Genomic DNA, 15,857 nt, shown 5'->3' on the forward strand with positions numbered 1-15,857 from the left:
GCACGAGGTTATTTTGTTTTGTGCATCCGATGTTTCACGTTTCTGTCTCAAGTATCCTGTTAAAGAGAGGGTGACTTTGCAATGGCAATGCCCTTCATGTACCCAACCGTAGGAGAGTGCCTTACCTGTCCGTACCTCAGCATACAGTCATGCCTTTGCGGGCATAAGCAGGAGGAACGGCCATGTGCCAGCCCATCCTGGCAGTGCCAACATGTAAGTACAAGTCGGAGCCAAATATCTATACCAATCCCACCAATGACATGAATTGTATTTCAGACTATAACTGCACATGGTTACGTTTGCATAACTCGTATCAGGTGAAGGTTATTAGGTTGGAATTGGATAAATTTGTCTTTTGTCGCTGGTCAGGTATGTGGCAAGCAGCTCTCCTGTGGAGTGCATACATGTCAGGTGATCTGCCATTCAGGAGCCTGCTTGAGCTGCCCCAACTCTGGCTTACGCACCTGCCCTTGTGGCAAGACTCGTGAGTGCTCCATAATACCGTTACACTTCCTGGTATTAATGGGTTTTTGAATGCATGTCTCCACAATTTGCTTTCACTTTGAAGAAGAAGAAACCCTGCTTTTAGACAGCAGTTGCAGCTGCTCTATGCTCATGTGTGTGCGAAGCCTGCAAGCTGCCCTGCACCGAAGAGCCGCCGCCGTGCGGAGATACCTGTGCGAAGCTGCTTGCCTGTGGCCAGCATTACTGTAACCACCGCTGCCACCGTGGCCCATGTGAAACGTGCCGCCAGGTGTGCAAACTACCTTTGCAGTCGTTTTCTCTTTACCTTAACATCATACCAAGTACTCTTAAAATGATCACACAATGCAATTAGCGATGGACCAACTGTAATTGTTGCTGTGAAAACACAAGGCGGTTGTGAAGTGCAAAGTTCTTTGTATCTTCTTTCTTTCCACTGTTTTAAAAACGAATGTTTCATATCGTGCTATTTTGTGTACGTATGATGATCATACCGTCCAATGCTCCAACGATCAGGTGTTAAAATTGATTTATTGAATTGAGAAATATTATAATTGGCTCTCATTGTTTTCTGTGTTTCGTACAATTTAATTGCCTTTTTATTTATTTATTTTTTTCATGTTGGAGGCTTCAGGCACGGACTATATAGCCCTCAACGAGGCCAGGCCTCAAATAAAAAAGAAGAAAAGTGTATGGTGTTTGTTTGCGAGAAAGAGAGATTGGAGCTCACCCCGGTAGATATAGTTTGAGTGAGACAGTAAGTAAAACCAGAAATCCTGACACGGAGAGTGTAAGATGGTTCCGGGCACCACTTTAACACTCCTAAGTCAGGACGGTAGTACCACCCTGGGCGGTTGCCGTCTACAACCAACTACCTATGCCCGCGAAGTTGTGGCCGGATGCTGAGGTTCAACCAATTTAATAGATTGCCTCTCAGGATTTGAGCACAACAGCTGTGCTTAGTTGTTTACCTGTTCATTTTCTACTTACCCCGTGCAGGTGAAGCGAAAAGCGTGGTTAAGCAATTGGTTAACTCTGTCTCCAAACGTCGGTTTATGATCGAGGAAGAACTTTATTTAAATTGAATCTTCTTCAGTATTCTGAACATGAATTAGAAAATAAACCTGTAGTTTAACTGTACTTTGGCTCTGAATTTGTCCCGATCACGTGAGATAATTGTTTTACTCTGCCTGCCGGTCTGGCAGTAACACAAAGTTGAAAATCATTCCAATCAGGAAACTTGATGTTTTTAAGGACGTCATAAAGGACACAAACAACATGTGCGAAGAACTAATGTGGCATGTTCAATATGGTGGTGTAAAAGTGAAATTCTCTCTTTCTTCACTTTTCTATCAATGTAGCTCTTTTATTTAAGGCCCGTCGTCTATTCCATATAGTCCGTGACTGGAGCCTTCAACGTAAAAAAAAAAGAAAAATTTCAAAAAGCTGCAGCAACTGCAGTAAACTTCGGAATTTTTTTTTTCTGCAACCTTTAAAATCTTTCTTTTATTTCACTTTAATTTGTACTTGTACACTGTGGAACACAAATTTCCTTTTTGGTACTTTCAAACCTTCTGTTTAGCAGTACTTTAGGACAAAATATTAAGGCATTTTACATCATCAGGATCAATCAAGTTTGCTACTCGCAGATCCCACCCATGGCCTTTTCCCCCCTCAAGACTGCATGGGGTAAGGTGGTTTATGAACTCTCTCGTTACCTCCGCCACCGAAGGTGGATGGAGATTATGTTTTCACCCTTCTCTGTCTGTCTGTTTGTTCATGGTGTCAAAAGGTTGTGGAAAGATTCCTACGAAATTTGGACAGGTTGGGTATGTGACACGGACAAAATTATTAGATTTTGGTGAAGATCAGATCTGGATTCGAGAATTTTTAAGTGATTCTTCACCATTAAGAGAATTCTTTTTTCTTTTTTTTTTTGTATGGCAAAAAGCGATTGTATAGCACGATATCTCACAAAAGTTGTGGACGGACTCGGACGAAACTTCGTAGACAGGTTGGGTGTGTGACAAGGAAGGGTTGATTCTCTTTTGGTGAAGATATGAATATGTATTCGGATACGAGAATTATTTAATTTCTAAAGATATGATATGAAGATATGAACTCTACCAAGTGCTGTTCGTTCCTGTTCTGTGCTGTTTTCGTTTTTGTATTTTTTAATTTATTCCATTTGTTCTATTTATTAAAAAAAAAACAATAGGCACAAAAACAAATACCCTTTTTATGATGCTGTTGTTGTTGCCTCAGTTGTAACTTTACTTTGCACCAATTCAAAGGCCATTTTGCTCTTGCTATGCATGACATATTTCTTGTATTATTTATTTCCTGGCAGGGAATTTAACCTGAACAAACAGCACACAGTGGCCTACTTTTTGAAACGTACAATGACATATTCAATGTCGACGACCTGAATTCACACTATGAAACATGTCTCCTAATATGAAGGTTGGCATGTTTTACGATTCAGCGCCTCGTGCTGGCACAGCATCAGAAGGAAGGTTTTTATTTGAATCTGACTTCAACCGTGGATGAAACCCGGCCGACACAGCTCGGTAGCGAACATATTGCTTATAATGTCGGGCTTCCTTCAATTAGCTCTTTAAAGTGTGGACAATCTTCTAATGACCATTCACCTCACAGGGATAAAAAATAATAATAATAAAAATAAACCACCTTTAGAGGCCATTTTTCCCCGCAAAGCGGGGGTTGGCCTTTTTCGGGGACCGTGGTTGTTGTTGTTTTTCGGTCCCCTTTTTGAAGCAATGTTTTACGGCCGGATGCCCTTCCTGCCGCCAACCCTTTTTGTCACCTCACAGGGATAATTACGTCATATTTCCTGTGTGTGGGATTGAAATAATTTGGCCCAACATGCTTGTGCTTTAATCACACCTCATTAACTTAATCTCAATAATATAAATTTAAGATGGGTTACCTACATAGCAGCTTTAGATAACTGTTGGTGTGATCTAACAGTTATCCATTGCTCACTCTTTAATATGGCTGTGATAGGTAAGATGGTAACTCTTTTGTTTACAGATCACCTCATGCATCTGGGTTGTCATTTATGGAAGCTGACCACATCCTTGCACCCCATGAACCCTCACATTTCAGGTTGAAGACAAGTCTTGCCGCTGTGGTCGTCATACCCGTTCCATGCCGTGCAACCGTCCGTACCTGTGTGACACTCGATGTATCCAGCACCGCACTTGTGGTCGTCATACATGCCGGAGAAAGGCAAGTTAGTATGGGGCAGATCATTCAAAAGTTGTCCAGCTGGTGTATTCGAAAACTTCTTGCCATTTTACAGTCGTGGCCAAAAATATTGGCACCCTTGCAGTTTTTTCAAATAACTCAATTTTCTCTAAAAATAAGTTGAAATTGACAAAAGTATTTGGTCTCCACAATTCTTTATTTCACTGTTAATACGAGTATAACAGAACCTTTATTTTTCATTCAGAACTTAATATTTCCTTTTAAATCAGAAAATAAAAATAAATGGCATTGACAAAATTATTGACACCCAACACTTAATATTTGGTTGGTAGCACCCAATCTCTCTTTCTCTCTTTCTCTCTTTCTCTCTTTCTCTCTTTCTATCTTTCTCTCTTTTTTTTTTTTTTTTTTTTTGTATACTGAATCGAGGCTCGTGAAAGAGCTAACATTTATTTCACAAACAAATCAACCATACAAACAAAATATACAAAAAGAGGGAGCGGAAGACAAGATGGGGAGAGAAGGGGAAGCACACAACCACAACATTTGAGAGCAGGGAGAAGTGTGGGAGGGAGAGGGCTTGGGGGCAGGAGGCGTGGGAAGGGGAGGGGGGGAGAGGTATAAAACACAAGGGGAGCAGCTGGGTTCTGCTGGGAAAGGTGGAAACAGAGAGAGATGGGTTTGGGACACAAGATTTTGAGGCAAACACAGAGTTTAGGCATTCGGCTTTGTCACGTGCGGTGTCAACTGTGTAGCCATTTGAGGTAAGGGAGGGGATGGAAGGGGAACAAGCACCAGAAACGGATTTGACCAGACGCCACCAGGATTTGGAGGAAGGAGACAGGATTGAGAGTTCAATATTGAGTGTGGAGAGATAGCGCTTCCTGGCACTCCTGAGGGTAGACACACACTTGTTCCGAGCTTGGTGGAAGGAACTGAGATTGCCTTCAGTTGGATTTGCCTTCCAAGAGGCAAAGGCAAGTTGTTTCAGGGCAACTGCCTCACCATAAGATTCCGTGTACCATGGACGGGAGGAAGGGTAAGACAACTGAAGACGAGATGGGATAAATCTGTGCATGAGAGAGAGCAGTTTGCTTTGGAAGAATTCCCAGGAAGAATTTACGTCAGAGGCAGTGGAGATGGGAGACCAGTCCAGATGATTGATGGCTGCTTGCAGACCGTGCCAGTCGGCCTGAGTGAAATGCTAGACTCGTTGGTGCTGAGGAGGCTCTCTGAGAATGGCCAGAGAGATGTCCACTTTAACAAGCACATGATCAGAAGAACCGATTGGAGCAGAAGAAGAGCAGCAGACATTTGCAGGGAAGTTTGTCATAACCAAGTCTGGAAGAGAAGATACTCCATTGACTGAGATCCGGGTCGGGAAATTGACAGATTGTGTCAGTCCCAAAGAGTCGCAGAAGTCCTTTGCTGAGGTGCCATGGCTGGTGAGAGGAACCCACACCCAGCCAGCTGGCATGATGACAGTTGAAGTCGCCACATACATTCACGTGAAAAAGTAAGTACACCCCATGTAAAGTTTTGACTTTTTCAGCATATTTCTACTGTACATACAGCTATTTGATCTTCATTTCAACAATATTGATAGATAAAGGTGATTTAATAGAACAAACATCATGAAACATTTACATTTTGTAGTCCATTGTATAATTTAAATAAACATAAATGCAAATTTCGCATCTGGAAAAAGTAAATACACCCCTACATTTATCACGACTTCAAATACCTAAAATTAGAATCAGGTGCACCAGCTCAGCTGCAAATGAGTAGAACATCGTTAGAGAGGATCGTGGAGGAATATGAATGAATGAATGATCGTTTTTAAGGCCATTTTCCCCGCTAGAGCGGGGGTTAGCCTTACGGGCCCCATGACAATCATGGTTCCCTGTTTGAGGCAATGTTTCTATGGCCGGATGCCCTTCCTGACGCCAACCCTTAGTCGCCTCTGACGATGCGCAGGGATACGGTGTACCTATTCTAAACCGAGGTACACACTGGGATACAGGAGGAACCTGTCTTATTTAAACCTCAGACATTTAGTTTGGTTTGCTCTTTGTTGTTGAAGTGTGTGGCGTCACCATGCCTAGATCACAAGAGCTCTCTGAGGCCTTCGGAAAGAAGGTTATAGATGCCTACGAGTCTGGGAAGGGATTTTAAAAGATCTCCAAACAATTTGAAATCAATCATTCGACTGTCCGGAAGATCATCTACAAGTGGAGAAGATTCCAAACAACGGCCAACTTTTTCAGGCCAGGCCGCCCCAGAAAGTTCAGCCCGAGAGCAGACCGCAAGATGCTGAAAGAAGTCTCGAAGAACCCCAGAATGTCATCACGGGGACCTTCAGGTAGCTCTTGCCACTGTTGATGTCAAAGTGCACGAGTCTACCATTCGAAAGAGGCTGCACAAATTTGATCTACATGGGAGGTGTGCCAGGAGGTAACCTTTGCTGTCCAGAAAGAACATCAGTGCAAGACTAAAGTTTGCCAATGGTTTTGGTTTTAGCCAATGCCAATGGTCTTTAGCCAAGACTAAAGACTAAAGTTTTGCCTAGGCAAAGATCAGCACTTCTGGAACAATGTGCTCTGGACAGATGAGTCAAAGGTAGTGCTATTTGGTCACAGTACCAGAAGACATGTTTGGCGAAAACCAAAGACAGCATTTGACCACAGCACCCTGATGTAAAGCATGGTGGTGGAATTATTTTGGTTTGGGGCAGCTTTGCTGCATCAGGGCCTGGGCAGCTCACCATCATAGAATCCACTATGAATTCTTCATTGTACCAGAGGGTGCTTGAGGATAATGTGAGGCCATCTGTCGGAAAGTTGAAGCTCACCCGAAGGTGGACCTTCCAACATGGCAATGACCCTAAACATACCAGTAAATCCACCAAGGAATGGCTGAAAAGAAAGAAATGGAGCGTTCTGGAACGGCCAAGTCAAAGCCCGGATCTAAATCACATCGAGATGTTGTGGGGGGATTTGAAACGAGCTGTGCATGCAAGAAACCCCTCAAACATCGCACAGCTGAAATAATTCTACATGGAGGAGTGGGCAAAAATTTCTCCCAGTCGATGTCAGAGACTGTTAGACAGTTATAAGAAACGCCTACTTGAGGTTGTTTCTGCCAAAGGGGGCAATACCACCTATTAGAGGCAAGGGTGCACTTACTATTTCCACGTGTGAAATTTGCATTTATGTTTATTTAAATTATACAATGGACTACAAAATGTAAATGTTTCATGATATTTGTTATATTATGTCACCTTTATCTATCAATATTGTTGAAATGAAGATCAAATAGCTGTATGTTGAAATATGTTGAAAAAGTCAAAACTTTACATGGGGTGTACTTACTTTTTCACGTGACTATGAGGAAGAGAGAGTTTGGATGACTTGATAGAAGTTGGTCCATGTTGTCCGACAGCGAAATGTAAATGGAGTCATCACTGTTTGGAGGACGATACAGAATAAATATGAACAAAATGTGGGAGTGGAGAGGAAGCCGTAGCCAGAGGTACTCCTGGGGATGGGGTGGAGAGAGGGCAGTGCAAGGAGAGTGAGGAAGAGAGTTTTTGATAAAGATAGCCACCCCACCACCAGGACGAGGCTCAGGTCTATCATACCGGAGGAGGGAGTAACCAGGAAGAGATATTAAGGAATCAGAGACATCTTGAAGGAGGAAAGTTTCTGTTAAGCAGATCAAGTCTGGATTGTCAGAAGCAACCTGAATGGAGAGATCAATCAGGTTTGAGCGAAGGCCCCGGATGTTTGAGGTCCATACCGTTAATGAGGAGAGGGGGGGAGCATCGGGTGCAGGACAGGGGAGGGGAGGGGTAGGGTCAGATGGAGGATGAGAGGGGGAGGTAGGGAGAGCAGTTGAGAGTGAGTCAGAGATAACAGAAGAGTTACAAGAAAGGGAAGGATGAGGAGGACGAAAGGTTTGTTGGTGATGGGATGAGGCACAGTGAGGGGTTGTTTGAGGAGGCGCAGAGGAAAGTAGAAGGTTGGGGAAGGTGGAGGTATGAGATAGAAGGGAGACGAAGTGGGAAGGAGGAAGCTTTGAGGAGGAGGAGGTGGGAGGGGGGAGAATTTGGGAGGGATGGTTGGGGGGAGATTTGAAGGGGAGGGGTTGGGGGGATTTTAGGAGGGGAGGGGCAAGGTGGGAGTTTAGGAGGGGAGGGGCAAGGGGGGAGTTTAGGAGGTGAGGGGCAGGGGGGGAGATTTGGAGGGGAGGGGCAAGGGGGGAGATTTGGAGGGGAGGGGCAAGGGGGGAGTTTAGAAGGTGGATGATTAATGAAAGACGAACATTTATAACAATTTGGGTTTATTGTGATTTTCAAGTTAGCGATCCGTTTAAGAACGATGGAGGAGGGGTGGAATGAATGTGAATTTAGAGCATGTAATTAAGAATTATAAGAGATTGAATATTTTTTTGATGTGGAATGAGTTGGAGAGGAAATTGAAAAGAGCCTTTTAAATAGGACGAAAAACAACATGTTGTAATATACCACTGAATAAAAAACTGCAGGGGAAAGTTTAAACATATTTAAACAGAACCGTGAAGAACAATCTTCTCTTCACAAAAATACCAACGGGGAGAGGGAGCCTGGAGGGACAACCACGAGTCACGTGAACAGGGAAAAGGTGGAAGGCAAGGAGATAATGGGGGCGGGGCGAGACAGCATACGTGGACAGAAGCGCACGATGGGACAACTTCACACGTGGAGAATGGGAAAGAATTTGGGGGGGGGGGGGCGGGAGGGGGCGGGTTTAAAACGTTAGACAACGAGTAGATGTTTGGGGGAGAAGGGAAAAATCTAAGAACCTAGCATAAACCTCGAAGGAAGGAACAAACTTCAACGGGGGACCGGGGAAGCCTGAGGCAAGGCCGCATCTGTGCGGCAAACATAAACGATTAGTTTATGAAAGATTAACACCGAGAAACTTCCTCGGGACACACTATAGGTTCACACACCGAAACATAAATACAGTTTCGACAAAATACAATTGTGAACAATGACTTAACTTTGAAAATGTGGAGAACGTGTACAGCTTCGAAAATCTGTGCCGTCGCCGTTAAGATCTCGCGAGATCTCCCCATGTATAATGAGGTAAAGATTAAGTGATTAGATTTTGGGGTCACAAGGTCAAAGGTCAGAAGTCACGTTTACTGCGATAACTTGTGAACCAGTGATGGGATTCTGACCAAATTTGGTACAATTATGTAGAATGATATAAAGATGAACTGATTATATTTTGGCGTCAAGAGGTCAACGGTCAAAGTCTGTAATAGGTTTGTAACTTGAGAACAGCGGAAGTTATCCAATTCAAACTTGGTGTGGGTACGTATAATGATATAAACATTAACTGATTACATTTTGGGGTCCTGAGGTCAAAGGTCAGAGGTCATGTCAGGTAAAAATGTGATAACTTGAGAACAGCTGAATGGATTTAAATCAAATTAGGTACAACTATTATAATGATGTAAGAATGTAGACAGAGGCATATCGGTCGACGTCGTGATGTTGAAGAGTGTTGTCCTAGTTTAAATATGTATTGAACTGCTGAGAAGGTGATGGGATTAAAATAGCAGTGCATGTTTTTTTTTCTGAAAGTCTGGCTCCTCTGCATTCAGATGAGACATAACAAAATAGTGGTCACTTTTGTTCACTTGGTCATTGACCGGAAAAAGGCAAAATTGTGATTGCCACACATCCCTGAAATGTAGTGTCGCCTTTTGTGAAGTCATCCAGCCGAGATGACGGCTTGTAACCAAAATGCTGTGGTTTTTTTTTCCCCCCAATTTTTGAAATAAACGGGGGATGCTGCAATCTGCTCCATTGTCTGCCAGTCCATCACTCTATCTCCTCCTAAAGAGTTGTGCAAAAAAAATCACCAAACGTGGTAGTTATGATTATCACATGGCAACGTGCAAGAGCAGTATAATTTTGGTCCTGCTCTCTGGGTTGTGGTCAAAAGGTCAAATACCAAAAAAATGCAATGACGGGCATGTTTTAAAACATTTTAAATTAAACTTTGTACATGTAATCAACATTGGGGGGGGACGGACGCATGAAATATGTAACTATTTTTGGATTTGACCCACGGTTCATGCCGAAGGGCTGGGGGACTGGCCGGGTTGCAGGGTTGAAAACAGAAAAGAAATTTTAACTCAAAATTTGATATTGGATCTTTCCTGATGTAACTTTATGCTATCTTTCAACTTTGCTTTCGGTGGGAAGCGTGGGGATTTGTGATGGTGCGTCATTGACTTCTCTAGTTTTATTTTAGTAAGCACCTGTCATGTCTTGGCGGCGAGCCAACTAATATAAAAATTTGAGTTATTTTAGGTGATGTTCATGGATGTCATTTTTTAGCTCGCCTGCAACGAAGTTCAGGGAAGCTTGTGCGATGGCGCGTCATCCGTCATCCGTCAGTCAGTCAGTCCGTCCGTCAGTCAGTCAGTTAGTCGGTCTGTCTGTCCGTCCCTCTGTAAGCACTTGAAACTTCTTCTCCGAAACCGCTGATGGGATTGCGATCAAATTTGGCACAAATTATATTTGTTGTGTTGCGACTAAAGTTTGTTCACGGCATTAAAAAAAAATCGAGGTCTAAGGGGGTTTACTGGGGGTGAAAGTGGGTCAAGGTTTGACCCCCCAAAATAGGAATTTGCTTTTCCTCTGAAACTACACACAATATTTCGATGAAACTTTATCACAACCTTCATCACCTGTGATGTACCGAAGATTGTTCACGGCATTAAGAAAATCGAAGTCTGAGGGGATCTACATGGGGGTCAAATTGGGTCCACGTTTGATCCCCCCAAAATAGATGTTTGCTTTCTCCTCTGCAAAATTTGGGTGGGGGGGGGAGGGGTGCCACCCAAAATAGATGTTTGCTTTCTTCTCAGAAACTACACGTGCAATTCTGATTAAACTTGACCACAACCTTAATAACCCGACCCGTGTTGTACCAACGTTTGTTCACGGCATTAGAAAAATTGCGGTCTGAGGAGGTACACGGGAGGTGGTGGAGTGGTGGGAAGGGGGTGGGGGGAGTTTCCCCTGCAAAATGGGTATTTTTTTTTTGGTTTGTTTGAAGTCTTATGAGTATGCCTGTCTTCCAGCAAGCATTGGAATTGGTTTCAAATACCTTTAGTCGGTGCAGTATACTGTTTATTCTACCAGGTGAGCTCTGGGGGTATTGCCCCTATGTTTTAATTCATTCTTGTGTGCAGTGCTGTACTGGAGATTGTCCTCCATGCGACCAGCCCTGTGGCCGGCTCTTGCAGTGCAAAAACCACCGATGCCCTTCATTGTGCCACCCCGGTATGTACTTCAGATATGTTTGTGCGTATGTGTGCGCCGTCATCCTAAGCTCTAATGTTTCAAATAGAATGTTGAGTTTATCATCCCGCCACTAATAATACTGAAATCTGTAGTCTGCGATAACTGCTTTAATGGCCACAATTTATCCCACCTTGTGGAGTCGGTCGAGATGGAAGATTGTCCCAAGTATTTCATAAACCAGTTGGCCAGACCTAAAGTTTTAGTCCGTGAGCTGATCCCTTAATTTGGGTCCATTGGTACCATCTGAGGGCACCTCAAAATTTTGCTATTTTCTGATAGCTGGATGTTTCTGGAACTCAAAACAGCATGATGGACATTTGTAACTCACAGCTCAAGCTCAGTAGAGCCATATTCATATGGGTGGGGTAGGTGAAAAAAACGTGATATTTGTTCAGTGAAAGAAAGCATTTCTTCAATTGTTTATTGCATACATCTGAAATTTCTCTTACAAAAGTTTTTTTTTTTAAATACATATAATCAAGATTTAAACAGTGCAAATGTTTACGACTTAGTGAACCTTCCAGTTCTTAATAGGGCCGCTGTAGCTGAACAGAGATCTAGAGGAGGACCGGCCAATAGCCAATCCTATTGGTCCAATGGTCCATGTTGATAATAAACCGGATAGTGTATTTTGAACACATTTAATTAATTCAATTTATCACTGTGGTAAAATTAATACTTAAAACACTATTTTGTAATATTTCAACGTCCATCATGCCAAAAACAGAAGTGCGCCTAATAGCAAAATTGGCAAGGCATACTTATCATTCTGCGCATAATAACCATACAAGTAACAAATTGAATGTACAATGTCGTCAATATCCTATCATTCATAACTCACAGTCAACATGTCTTTCAGAATTTCTCTTAAGTACTCGATGTGTATTTTAAACCTTCTCTTACATATAGATGTACACACAAATTCATCATATTTACTATCAGATACTTAATGGGTGTCACTATCACTATCGCTGTCAGATTGCTGGTCCTCGCTGAGATCCTCGTCAACCTTCATATTGTCACAGTCTTGTAAAGTACAAGCCTGAGTACAAGGCAGTCCGTTCACCATACACTGACAACGGGGCAGTTTGCATGACTTCTTACACTTGCAGGACAGGAACTCCAATACGATGTTCGATGCTGGCTCTCCTGTCATCCAGTTTATCATCAGGTCTCCATTATCACTCAATACCCAACCTTTGCTGTCCAGTGGACTTGGTGTCTGGGAATCAGACACCAAGTCATCACAGAATCATTCCTCAACACCGAGTCCAGGGTTTCGTGGGACACATCTTCATGTAAGGATCTGATGGCTTTGGTGGTCTCGTTCAGGTGCTTTACATCTTCAGCATGGTGGTCTTCAAACCATGGATAGAAGCCTTTCCAGGCTAATCTGAGCAAGGCCTCGTACACAAGTTTACAGAGCCGAACCCCTCGGTTGTAGTTGCGACCTTCGAGGACTGATGTGATTGAGCCCTCAGCTATTATGCCTGATTCAACAGCTAGATCCCTCAATCCAGCCGAACTGAACCTCTTTCCAATGATTGATAACAGGTTACACAAGGTATGGAACGTTCCCATTCGTAGCACCACCTTCTGAAACAGTTGGTTGTGTTTCCATTTGATCTCCACAGCTTTTGCATACAAGGCTTGGTCGAAGACACAAACTATCCCCTGAACATTTAGTTCATCCTTTATCTTGGCAGCCTGAAGCAAGATCTGGTAAACTGTTGATAAATGTGTGGCTGGAGCGTTGATTGTAGGGAGATATCCTGCGGTGTCTTTCTTGACTGATATATCGTCTCTCGTCGTCAAATTGAAGCCAGTCCAGGAACTGATAGACTGATTTCTGGTATCAGAAAGACGAGTCAATGACCACACAAGGTTTTTACAATTCGCTGTTTCCACCGCTGATTGCATATCCATATCTAGAGGTTTCATGGCTGGTGGTCCTTCTCTGTTGCCTGCATTGTTTATGTGTGCTTGGCTTGGTGGTTGTGCTTGGTGGGCGCAAGTACCCCTCTACTCACAGCATACAGGCAATCTTGTCCTATTGACTGCACAACACGTTTCAGTTTTTCCGTTCCATCCTCTGCTTCACCAAGTAGAAGCAAATTCAAGAAGGTTTGTAAAGCATCTGGCCAAATACTGTACTCGGAGTTCAGTTCATCAGGATGCGGAGGCCATGGTTTTGTTTTGAGCTTCTTGATTTGTCCTCTTATGTGGGTCGCTGTAAGTTTCACAACATTTTCCATATCATCTACATGCTTTAAACGCTCCAGTCGATCTTCAATCTTCGTCAGTTCAACCACTACCTTCTCCAAGGAAAGACTATCTGGATACACTAAAAGCTTACCACTGTTGTTGGTGACAAAATGAAGTGATTTGCCAAATTCACATTCTTGTTTTAGTCGTATGTGTTTTTTGGTTTGTAATTTCACATTATTGCAACCAAAATGATTGCATATGGTTCACGAATTTCTCAGTCAGAACTGTCATTTTCGCCACTGTTGGCTCCACAAACAATGTCTCTCTGATGTACATGAAGAGGTGTAGGTGGGATTCATGTTCGGCTGCCTTATAAGCCACTTCGTCGTCATCAGTTGAGTTTGTATTTGGAGGTGTTTGTTTCTCATCTCTGGTATAGTTACGGTAGCAAGACTTGTGGTAATGAGCCTCAGCAGCAATCAACTCCCTAGATGTAATTGCGAGGATACGATCATCCAGCTTTGTAAGAGCTGCATTTCTTACTTTATCATCTGCACGCATCTCTCGAGACTGCAGGAGGACCTCTCTAGTGTTAGAGCCTGAAGCATACTTGCTTTTATTTTCACAAAAGATGCAAACTGCCTCCAAAACACTTGATGTGGTAGGTGTGCTTCGAGAAGATCTTCTTGTTTCACTGGAACATTCTGATTCCGATGTTTCGACAAACTTTGCGAGTGTTTTCTTATGTGTGAAACTGGCTCGACAGTCTCTGTGGTAAAACAAGCGTTCGTCATATTCATGTTCCTCGAGGTCATTGATAGGAGCAAAGTTTTGTATTTTGGCTGCATTCAACAGTACGTTAAGGGATTCTGCATCTCTAGGCTTGGTAACATTAGATTCAGATGATTGTTTGGAACAAATAATGCAGGTTCTTTCGATTGAAGATTGTTTGCGCTTCTTCCTCGGTGACTCCATAATGTTTTGATGTTCACATTCTGAACTCAGTCACACACCTGAAATGATATATAAAGAAACGTTCAGAATCGTTCATTTTGTTTGATATAATCTACATTTCAAACCTTAAATAAATTTTCTTCATCTGATATCTATAAAAGTATATATCTATCTATAATTCCAGTAATCTCTGTTTGTACGTTTGTCTGTGACCGCTGTTTCTCGACAACCACGGGTCCGATATACTTTTAACTTGCCAGGTATATTGCTGGGGACCCGAGGATGTGCCTTTTCAAGGTTTCATATTAATCGGACAATTACTTACCGAGCTATGTCCAAAAAACGATTCAACCAATCAGAGAGCAGCGAACTATCGCGTGTGCCGAACGTGGCGGACACACTCTGCCTCGGATGGCACATTTGAGAGCGTATTCATTTATTTCACGTTTGCAAACTATGTTGGCGTTAAACTATGTTTTAAAACTAATAAAAACGAATTTGCGATTCATTCGCTTTCCTGCGCGTTTGTGCACGCGATGGCGATTTCTTTACCAAACTCCGGAAGCCGTTCGCTTTGGACCAAACCATTTCATGTAAATAGAGGGGGGGGATTGTCACCACTCGCAAGCCGTTCGCTTTGGACCAAACCATTTCATGTAAATAGAGGGGGGGGATATAATTTTAGATATATATATAGTACGGGCATGCCCTAGTTAGACTCAATTACATCTTAAATATTTTTGCTTATGCATTTTAAAATTAATATTTAAAGCACATAACAAATATTTTATAAGTTTATAGTTTATAACAAATATGGTCATACCAAAAACTGTTGTAGATCATCACAGCACGAACAAAATATCAGCTGAAAACCCTTAAATATAAAAATTAATATCGCATGTCTTGCCTGTAAGTAAAGTAAATTGTATTTGTTAATATCCAGTAGAAATTGCACACATATCAAATTTTCACTTTTTGCACAAATAATACCGCGTTTATATGAAATGATAATGCAATTAATGGACACAAAATAAGTTCCAAAAATATTTATTTAACAAATATACATGTTTTATCACATCCACACACAACCACACACACAAAAAAGCAACATTCATTATTGATTATTTTATTTGGTCGCCATAAGCAATATTGTAACAACTTCCATGTGTCAGAAATGGCCATTTTTGCCACATTTTCATCAAAATATTAAAATCGCTGTAGGAAACTTGAGCTGTGAGTTTGGAATGTCCATCATGCATTTTTGTTATGTCCTCATATGTACCATCAATAAACAATAGGTTTTTTGAGGTGCCCTCAGATGGTACCGACTTTGTACCTGGCTCATGGACTATTTGACCTGCAGCTGATTTAATTTGGAATTTATAAATAAACAGCATTCCAGTGGTAACATGACCAATGGAAGCAGATGAGAAACCCTGCTTAACATCCAACAGATGAATGCCCCTCTTTGCAATGTAATGCCCGACATGTGTAACACCAATTCGACTGTTTTTGTTTGGAGGAGAATGGAACCCTAACTTGATTGGGTATACTATGTTCTGTGCCATTCTATCAGCAGTGATCGTGTTTTTTGATATTTTGAGTTGTACCGTGC

At 42.3% G+C, this 15,857-nt stretch overlaps 1 protein-coding gene across 1 annotated transcript in view; it reads left to right on the plus strand.

Moving 5' to 3' along the window:
* The window catches only part of NFXL1 (nuclear transcription factor, X-box binding like 1), a 153,059-nt gene that overhangs the window by 39,646 nt on the left and 97,556 nt on the right, over window positions 1-15,857 (plus strand). Inside the window, exons 10-14 of the mRNA XM_078772717.1 lie at window positions 113-213; window positions 370-484; window positions 630-754; window positions 3,613-3,735; window positions 10,969-11,059. Of these exons, the coding sequence (XP_078628843.1) occupies window positions 113-213; window positions 370-484; window positions 630-754; window positions 3,613-3,735; window positions 10,969-11,059 (555 nt within the window). The remainder of the gene's footprint in view (window positions 1-112; window positions 214-369; window positions 485-629; window positions 755-3,612; window positions 3,736-10,968; window positions 11,060-15,857) is intronic.

The sequence above is a fragment of the Myxine glutinosa genome, chromosome 2 (genome assembly GCF_964187855.1).
Source record: "Myxine glutinosa chromosome 2, kmMyxGlut1.1, whole genome shotgun sequence".
Classification (NCBI taxonomy): Eukaryota; Metazoa; Chordata; class Myxini; order Myxiniformes; family Myxinidae; genus Myxine; species Myxine glutinosa.